The sequence below is a fragment of the Salmo trutta genome, chromosome 1 (genome assembly GCF_901001165.1).
Source record: "Salmo trutta chromosome 1, fSalTru1.1, whole genome shotgun sequence".
Classification (NCBI taxonomy): domain Eukaryota; kingdom Metazoa; phylum Chordata; class Actinopteri; order Salmoniformes; family Salmonidae; genus Salmo; species Salmo trutta.
The window spans coordinates 75,831,806-75,841,962 of record NC_042957.1 but is presented as its reverse complement, the minus strand read 5'-3'; the positions used below and the strand labels follow the sequence as shown (position 1 = coordinate 75,841,962).

Below are 10,157 nucleotides of genomic sequence, written 5' to 3'. Positions count from 1 at the left end.
ACGACAGAACAGACTCTAACATAATTATAGAAGTACATATCCTGACAAATGTGGTGTGCACGCTAGCTTGTGAATGATTGATTGATTGATAGCCTGAGCATGTGAAAGTCGGTTTGGTGCCTACAGCTTGAACGGTTTAAGACTTACTGTTGGTGGGTTAGTTTATGCAAATGTATGCAAATATATATAGTTAGTTGATCAAAGTTAAGAATTTGAATTTAGGATAGCCTGTACATGTGAAAGTTGGTTTGGTGCCTATAGCTTGAATGGTTCAAAACTTACTGTTGGTGGGTTATTTTGTGCACATTTATGCAAATTCATACAGTTATAGTTGATCAATGTTTTTAAGAATTTGAAGTTAGGATAGCTTGAACATGTGAAAGTTGGTTTGGTGATTCTAGCTTGAAGAGTTACTGAGGGTGAGTTATTTTATGCTAATTTATGCACATTTATATAGTTAAAGTTGATAACAATCTTGAAGTTAGGATAGCCTGAATGTTTTAAAGTTGGTCTTGTAGCTTATTTCGCCAAGGAGTATGACCATTTTAAATACCTACCACTGTATTACTGTGGTTCTCATTCAAACCCATGTAAATGTATGCACATTTTAAATGCTTATATTTGAAAAAGTATAAACCGTATTAAATCTGAATGCATGCAATCTAAGTTGGGTCAGTCTGAAAATCTCTGAACAAACATTAGTTTGACATTGATAGCTTAAACGGTTTAAGAGTAGAGTCGAATCCAAATACTTCCCATTCAAGCCTATGGAGCTTTTATTGACATTTTTAAAATGGTTTCGTGAAGTATAAATGTTTTCTGAATGCAATTAATGTAATTTGGGTCGGTTTGGAGTTGACAGTTTAAACGGGGAAAGAGGAGATGAATAGAAATGTAATGTTTTACCATTCAAGTCTATGGCTCATTTAATATTGTTATAGTTTAAAAAGTATAAATGCTATCCAAAATATTTTTTCAAACAACCCGAGTTGGGGCAGTCTGGACATTTGGAAGTTGGTTTCATTTTAATAGCTTAAATCGTTTAAGCGCTAATAATAATATGAGTATATAAGAAATGTAGAGAATACACACCTAATTACAACGAATTAATTGATACTCTTAATTTAAGCTTGGATTTCAGGCGAGTGTGTCTGTGAATAAATTGTCTCTGCTTCCTGAGTAAACAGTAGACTAAATCAGCCTGTAGCCAGAGACTTCTGGCCCTCGGTGGGGAAACTAAACTACTCATTTACATATTACACTTTTAATGGTGCAGCTTATTAATTAGGTATTAAACTGGTTTTGTAAGATGAGAAGTGGAGGCTTACATATGACCCATGAACAACACCTCTATTTGAATATTAATTCTCTAACTGGATCTTTGCCAAAAGCTTATCCATCATTTCACTTTTAAATACCCCCCCCCCCCCCCCCCCCCCCCCCCCAGTCGGGGTCTCAATTTACTGTTGAGAGGTAGAATAGTAGAATATACAAGATTTGGTTGTGAATCAGCAGTTTTTCCCCTTATGTCAGTCACTGACAGTCACTCAATTAGCCATGTCAACTAAACATGTTTTAGATTGGTAAGTTAGTATAGCCAGCTATCTAAAGTTGTAGTAATCATGGATGAATTACCGACCGGGGAGCCCCATTGATTTTGTTAGTTACTCTCACTCAGATATATTAAAAACTGCAAACATTTCTCTCCACCCCATGGCAAAATGAGTAGAATTGCAGGAAGTTAGTAAACAAACTGGCTAAATCGTCTCTATGCTCCATGGTGGAAGGTGTAGAATTGCAAGAAATTAACTCTAAAAGTTCTCTCTGCTGTCAAGAGGGGGGCCGCTAAAATGTTTGGCTCACAAAGTTGCTGCATGTGTGGGTACAGATGTGGGTACGGATGTGGGTACACAGTCCCGTGAGCCACTGCGGACCCTCATGATGAGTTCAGATTTGATGTGGGCCCCACCCCCATCATATTTTATTTGGCCCCCACCCCCATCAAAGTAGCCTGTCCCTGTTCTAGGCGAACCATTGAACGCAAGACTGTATATGGATATACTGTAACTTCTCCCACACAACCTACACACACTATAGATACCAGACTGTATATGGATATACTGTAACTTCTCCTACACAACCTATACACACTATAGATACCAGACTGTATATGGATATACTGTAACTTCTCCTACACAACCTACACACACTATATATACCAGACTGTATAAGGATATACTGTAACTTCTCCTACACACTATAGATACCAGACTGTATATGGATATACTGTAACTTTTCCTACACAACCTACACACACTATAGATACCAGACTGTATATGGATATACTGTAACTTCTCCTACACACACTATAGATACCAGACTGTATATGGATATACTGTAACTTCTCCCACACAACCTACACACACTATAGATACCAGACTGTGTATGGATATACTGTAACTTCTCCTACACACTATAGATACAAGACTGTATATGGATATACTGTAGCTTCTCCTACACAACCTACACACTATAGATACCAGACTGTATATGGATATACTGTAACTTCTCCTACACAACCTACACACACTATATATACCAGACTGTATATGGATATACTGTAGCTTCTCCTACACACACTATAGATACCAGACTGTATATGGATATACTGTAGCTTCTCCTACACACACTATAGATACCAGACCGTATATGAATGTATGTACAGTATACTACTGTTGTTAATGTGTCATGTAGTGTACGGTTCCCCAACTGGTGGCCCGTCAAATTTACAGTATACAAATGATCATGTTCCGGCCCACCGATCATACTCTCAATACATTTGTTTTTGCCTGCAGCTGAATCTAGTTGATGATCCCTGCTGTAGTGCATGTTTCTGAATGTATATATTCCCTGTTTCCAGAGGCTGATGGGTTCAGATGGGATGTCCATGGTGAACGGTACGACAGGACTCCACGGAGAGGAAGAGTACTGGACTGAGGGGGGTGTGTCAGTCTCCCAGCTCCAAGGAAGACCCTCCTCCCCCCAGGCCCCTTCCCTACCCCAGGGACAGGCCCCCACCCAGAGACAGGTCAGCACAGAACACAGAATTAAATAGATAGTATATACTGGTAGTATATTGTACAGTTGCTTGGCGATGGGAATTTACAATTGGTATCCTCCAGGGATCCATCTTAGTGTCTGCTGATGTTAAAATGTAATGTAAATGTGTGTCTGTTAATATTCAAGTGGATGCAGATGATTCTGTAACTGTTGTTTCTACAGTGGGTCAAAACAAGCAATGTGATTGGTTGAGAAGCGTTCTATGTAATTGGTGATCGCTTAGGTCACTTTGTTTTTGCCCATTATAATGTTCAATTGAACAGTAACTGAATGCCTCGATGCCTGTCTGCCTGCTTTATAAAGCAAGCCACAGCCATGTGACTCATTGTCTGTAGGAGTGATCTATTTTCATGAATGGGGTAGTGTACCTAATAAACTCTCTACTGAGCATATATATATACCTCACACACACACACTGTATATAGATAATATACAGGTAATGCATGTATCTCTATGCAGGTCAGTGAGCACTACTCCAATACCCTGCCCGTCCGCAGGCCCCAGCCTGCCAAGAACAAGACCTCTGTTGGTAAGAGAACCTAAGCTAACTCTGCTAGTCTCTGGCAGATAACTGTATACTGTTACGTCACTGTCTGGTAAGAGAACCGTATACTGCCAGTGTCACGTAAACAGGTTAATCTCCCCGAAGCAGATACGAATAACAATGACGTTGTGAATCAGCTAGTCTTAGTAACCAAGTTAGCAACTAACATAGCATCTTCCTTAGTAAAAACTCTTCCAGGAGCCACATAGTGCTGTGTAGCGTGACACTGATGTCCCCCTTCTCCACCCCGGCCCCAGGTGAGACCCGTACTCTGCCCAGGTCTAGCTCCATGGCAGCGGGGCTGGAGAAGAACGGTCGTGCCCGTGTCCAGGCCATCTTCTCCCACGCGGCCGGAGACAACAGCACCCTGCTCAGCTTCTCTGAGGGAGACGTCATCACCCTGCTGGTCCCAGAGGCCCGTGACGGATGGCACTATGGGGAGAACGAGAAGAACAAGATGCAAGTGTCTGTCTGTCACAGAGACATGGAATGAAAGCTTGTGTCCAGTACTACATATCAATGGAGGCTGCTGAGGGGAGGATGGCTCATAATACTGGCTGGAACGGAGTAAATGGAATGGCATCAAACACATGAAAACCATGTGTTTGATGTATTTCATACCATTCTACTTACTCCGCTCCAGCCATTACCACAAGCCCGTCCTCCCCAATGAAGGTGTCACCAACCTCCTGTGCTGCATATTAACTTGTAGACTGACATTCAGAACTGAGGATTTTGCGCAAGTCTTTGGTTGACATCAATTTCCACAGAAGTCAGAGTTAACCGCAGATCTCAAGAGGATTCAGCTCTAATGTAGTTTACAGCACGCGTCATCATCTTAACTCATCTTACCTGTTTCCCCCTCAGGCGTGGCTGGTTCCCCTTCTCTTACACACGTGTGCTGCCAGAGAGTGAGAAGGAGAAGCTCCAGGTGAAGTAAGTAGCTAATATCCTAGCCAGTACTATACCGTTCAGGTGAAGTAAGGAGCTAATATCCTAGCCAGTACTATACCGTTCAGGTGAAGTAAGTAGCTAATATCCTAGCCAGTACTATACCGTTCAGGTGAAGTAAGTAGCTAATATCCTAGCCAGTACTATACCGTTCAGGTGAAGTAAGTAGCTAATATCCTAGCCAGTACTATACCGTTCAGGTGAAGTAAGGAGCTAATATCCTAGCCAGTACTATACCGTTCAGGTGAAGTAAGGAGCTAATATCCTAGCCAGTACTATACCGTTCAGGTGAAGTAAGTAGCTAATATCCTAGCCAGTACTATACCGTTCAGGTGAAGTAAGTAGCTAATATCCTAGCCAGTACTATACCGTTCAGGTGAAGTAAGGAGCTAATATCCTAGCCATTACTATACCGTTCAGGTGACGTAAGGAGCTAATATCCTAGCCAGTACTATACCGTTCAGGTGAAGTAAGGAGCTAATATCCTAGCCAGTACTATACCGTTCAGGTGACGTAAGTAGCTAATATCCTAGCCAGTACTATACTGTTCAGGTGAAGTAAGTAGCTAATATCCTAGCCAGTACTATACCGTTCAGGTGAAGTAAGTAGCTAATATCCTAGCCAGTACTATACTGTTCAGGTGAAGTAAGTAACTAATATCCTAGCCAGTACTATACCGTTCAGGTGAAGTAAGGAGCTAATATCCTTTAAGGAATACCTAGGATAGGATAAAGTAATCCTTCTAATCCCCCCCCCCCCCCTAAAAGATTTAGATGCACTATTGTAAAGTGGTTGTTCCACTGGATATCATAAGGTGAATGCACCAATTTGTAAGTCGCTCTGGATAAGAGCGTCTGCTAAATGACTTAAATGTAAATATCCTAGCCAGTACTATACCGTTCAGGTGAAGTAAGGAGCTAATATCCTAGCCAGTACTATACCGTTCAGGTGAAGTAAGTAGCTAATATCCTAGCCAATATTATACCGTTCAGGTGAAGTAAGTAGCTAATATCCTAGCCAGTATTATACCGTTCAGGTGAAGTAAGGAGCTAATATCCTAGCCAGTATTATACCGTTCAGGTGAAGTAAGTAACTAATATCCTAGCCAGTACTATACCGTTCAGGTGACGTAAGGAGCTAATATCCTAGCCAGTACTATACCGTTCAGGTGACGTAAGGAGCTAATATCCTAGCCAGTACTATACCGTTCAGGTGACGTAAGGAGCTAATATCCTAGCCAGTACTATACCGTTCAGGTGACGTAAGGAGCTAATATCCTAGCCAGTACTATACCGTTCAGGTGAAGTAACTAAGGTGAAGTACTATACTGTTCAGGCTGGAACAATAATATGATAATGTCCAGTACCATCTCATCTCTTCACGTTCAGTAAAGATTGATTTGATTGACTGAATGATTGCTGTCCCCTCCAGTCTGCACCATGGGAAGAGCAGCAGCACCGGGAACCTGCTGGAGAGCGACATGTCTCTGCCCATGCCCGACTACGGCCTGACTGCCCGCCTGCTGGCACAGAGCCTGGCACAGAGCAGACCCAGGCCCTACAGCATGGCAGGCTTTACCACACAGGTCAGTGTTTGCGAGCGAACACACAGTCGGACAGATACTGACACACAGATGGAAGGACGCTGACACACACCAGGCCACGGCCCTACACCATTTTCTCTACACAACTGAAACAGACAGCCATATACTTCTAAAGACACACGACAAACACAATCTCCCACTCAGAACACGCCCTCTTCCCAGTAATGGTCCCGTGTGGCTCAGTTGGTAGAGCATGGTGTTTGCAACGCCAGGGTTGTGGGTTCGATTCTCACGGGGGACCAGTACGGAGAAAAAAATGTATGAAATGTATGCATTCACTACTGTAAGTCGCTCTGGATAAGAGCGTCTGCTAAATGACTAAAATGTAATCCACTGTGGTTGATTCAGTCTGGAGAGTAGAGGTGTCTGGTCTGATTGGCTATCTGGAGGACTCCAGTCAGTTTGGTGTATTGTTCTGTTAACAGACCCTGGTAAGGAGTAATACTGCAGGAGAACACAGGGATATCGAGTAGGAGCATGGCTCTGGCGCCATCTGCTGGAGGCTCTCTTTCAATAACTGCTTTTATACATGAGAGTTTCTGAAATACATCTATAAAATAGACACTGTGTGAGTGATCATACATGACCATACTTGGGGCTCCCGAGTGGTGCAGCGAGGCACTGCATCTTCGTGCTAGAGGCGTCACTACAGACCCTGGTTCGATTCCAGACTATCACAACCAGCTGTGATTGGGAGTCCCATAGGGCGGCGCAAAATAGGCCCAGCGTTGTTAGGGTTTGGCCCGGGGTTGGCCGTCATTGTAAATAAGAATTTGTTCTTAACTGACTTGCCTAGTTAAGTAAAGATGAATAAAATATGTAAAATTAAAATACAGTTACGCAGAGTCATTGATGTATCATTAGGCCATTAACGGCAGTATTTGTAAGGTATTAACTATTAACGGCAGTATTTGTAAGGTATTAACTATTAACGGCAGGATTTGTGAGATTTAGGAATGAACTGTGTTAAGTAGTGTTCTAATATAGGAATGAACTGTGTTTTAAGGAGTAGAGGTCGACCGATTTATGATTTTTCAATGCTGATACCGACACTGATTATTGGAGGACCAAAAAAAGCCGATACCGATTAATCAGACGATTTTTACATTTACGTCATTTAGCAGACGCTCTTATCCAGACACTCTTTTATATATATATTTGTAATAATGACAATTACAACAATACTGAATGAACACTTACATTATAATACATCAATAAAATCTATTTAGTCTCAAATAAATAATGAAACATGGTCAATTTGGTTTAATTAATGCAAAAACAAAGTGTTGGAGAAGAAAGTAAAAGTGCGCCCCAAACTGTTGCATATACCCTGACTCTGCTTGCACTGAACGCAAGATAAGTGACAATTTCCCTAGTTAATATTGCCTGCTAACATGCATTTATTTTAACTAAATATGCAGGTTAAAAAAAATATATTATTCTGTGTATTGATTTTAAGAAAGGCGTTGATGTTTATGGTTAGGTACATTGGTGCAACGCTTGTGCTTTTTTCGCGAATGTGCTTTTGTTAAATAATAATAATAATAATAATAATAAGTTGAAGTAGGCTGTGATTCGATGATAAATTAACAGGCACCACATTGATTATATGCAACGCAGGACAACCTAGTTAACCTAGTAATATCATCAACCATGTGTAGTTAACTAGTGATTATGTGAAGTTTGATTGTTTTTTATAAGATAAGTTTAATGCTAGCTAGCAACTTACCTTGGCTCCTTGCTGCACTCTTGGAACAGGTGGTCAGCCTGCCACGCAGTCTCCTCGTGGAGTGCAATGTAATCCGCCATAATCGGCGTCCAAAAAGGCAGATTACTGATTGTTATGAAAACATGAAATCGGCCCTAATTAATCGGCCTCTATTAAGGCGTGTTCTAATGTGTTCTAATACATTTTTATTGAATTTATTTTTATTTTTAATCCCAGCCCCCGTCCGCGCAGGAGGCCTTTTGTCTTTTGGTAGGCCGTCATTGTAAATAAGAACTGACTTGCCCAGTTAAATAAAGGTTACATTTTAAAAAATGTATTAATAAACTGTGTTAAGGAGTGTTCTAATGTAGGAATGAACTGTGTGTTAAGGAGTGTTCTAATGTAGGAATGAACTATGTGTTAAGGAGTGTTCTAATGTAGGAATGAACTGTGTGTTAAGGAGTGTTCTAATGTAGGAATGAACTGTGTGTTAAGAAGTGTTCTAATGTAGGAATGAACTGTGTGTTAAGGAGTGTTCTAATGTAGGAATGAACTGTGTGTTAAGGAGTGTTCTAATGTAGGAATGAACTGTGTGTTAAGGAGTGTTCTAATGTAGGAATGAACTGTGTGTTAAGGAGTGTTCTAATGTAGGAATGAACTGTGTGTTAAGGAGTGTTCTAATGTAGGAATGAACTGTGTGTTAAGGAGTGTTCTAATGTAGGAATGAACTGTGTGTTAAGGAGTGTTCTAATGTTGGAATGAACTGTGTGTTAAGGAGTGTTCTAATGTAGGAATGAACTGTGTGTTAAGGAGTGTTCTAATGTAGGAATGAACTGTGTGTTAAGGAGTGTTCTGATGTAGGAATGAACTGTGTCATGATAATGTTCTTTTCCATTTCAGCCTGCCCTTGAGGACTATGACAGTCGCTTTGCTGCTGCAAGGTAAGCACCTTATTATCAACCTCCCTGAACTACTGACCTTGTAGTAACTTTGAGTGGTATGAATGACTGATCACGATGTAGTATGAATGTGAACTACTGTACTGACCTTGTAGTTACAGTGGATGGTATGAATGACTGATCATGATGTGGTATGAATGTGAACTACTGTACTGACCTGGTTGTTACTTTGAGTGGTATGAATGACTGATCACGATGTGGTATGAATGTGAACTACTGTACTGACCTTGTAGTTACAGTGGATGGTATGAATGACTGATCATGATGTGGTATGAATGTGAACTACTGTACTGACCTGGTAGTTACAGTGGATGGTATGAATGACTGATCACGATTAAATATGTATGACTAGATACACAGCACTGGCTAGACTGGGATATGAGAGTAAAAATAAAACTACAATGAACAAAAATATAAGTGCAACATGAGTTACAGTTCATATAAGGAAATCAGTCAATTGGAATAAATTCATTAGGCCCTAATCTATGGATTTCACATGACTGGGAATACAGATATGCATCTGTTAGTCAAAGATACCTTTTAAAAAAAAGTAGGGGTGTGGATCACAAAACCAGTCAGTATCTGGTGTGAACATCATTTGCCTCATGCAGCCATCACCTTCCCATAGTTGATCAGGCTGTTGATTGAGGCCTGTGGAATAGCTGTGCAAAGTTGCTGGATATTGGCGGAACCTGGAACACGCTGTCGTACACGTAGATCCAGAGCATCCCAAACATGCTCAATGGATGACATGTTTGAGTATGCAGGCCATGAAAGAACTGGCACATTTATTTTCAGCTTCCAGGAATTGTGTACAGATCCTTGCGACATGGGGCCGTACATTATCATGCTTAATCATGAGGTGACGGCGGTGGATGAATGGAACAACAATCGGTCTCAGGATCTCGTCATGGTATCTCTGTGCATTCAATTTGCCAACGATTAAATTTAATTGTGTTCGTTGTCCTTAGCTTATGCCTGCCCATACCATAACCCCTCCACCACCATGGGGCACTCTGTTCACAACATTGACATCAGCAAACCGCTCGCCTACATGACACCATGTCTGCCATCTGCCAGGTACAGTTGAAACCGGGATTCATCTGTGAAGAGGACACTTCTCCAGCGTGCCATTGGCCAGCGAAGTCTGTTACGATGCCTGTAAGGTCAAGACCCTAATTAGGACTACAAGTATGCATATGAGCTTCCCTGCGACTGTTTCTGACAGTTTTTGCAGAAGTTCTTCGGTTGTGCAAAGCCTCAGTTTCATCA

The 10,157-nt window shown here is 41.3% G+C and overlaps 1 protein-coding gene across 4 annotated transcripts in view; it reads left to right on the top strand.

The window, feature by feature from the left end:
* Positions 1-10,157, top strand: part of LOC115208011 (brain-specific angiogenesis inhibitor 1-associated protein 2-like) — a 42,306-nt gene that overhangs the window by 22,006 nt on the left and 10,143 nt on the right. For all 4 annotated transcript variants that reach the window (XM_029775711.1, XM_029775730.1, XM_029775704.1 and 1 more), the window contains exons 6-11: positions 2,921-3,088; positions 3,580-3,649; positions 3,922-4,123; positions 4,532-4,600; positions 6,047-6,200; positions 8,827-8,867. In XM_029775711.1, coding sequence (XP_029631571.1) covers positions 2,921-3,088; positions 3,580-3,649; positions 3,922-4,123; positions 4,532-4,600; positions 6,047-6,200; positions 8,827-8,867 — 704 coding nt within the window. The remainder of the gene's footprint in view (positions 1-2,920; positions 3,089-3,579; positions 3,650-3,921; positions 4,124-4,531; positions 4,601-6,046; positions 6,201-8,826; positions 8,868-10,157) is intronic.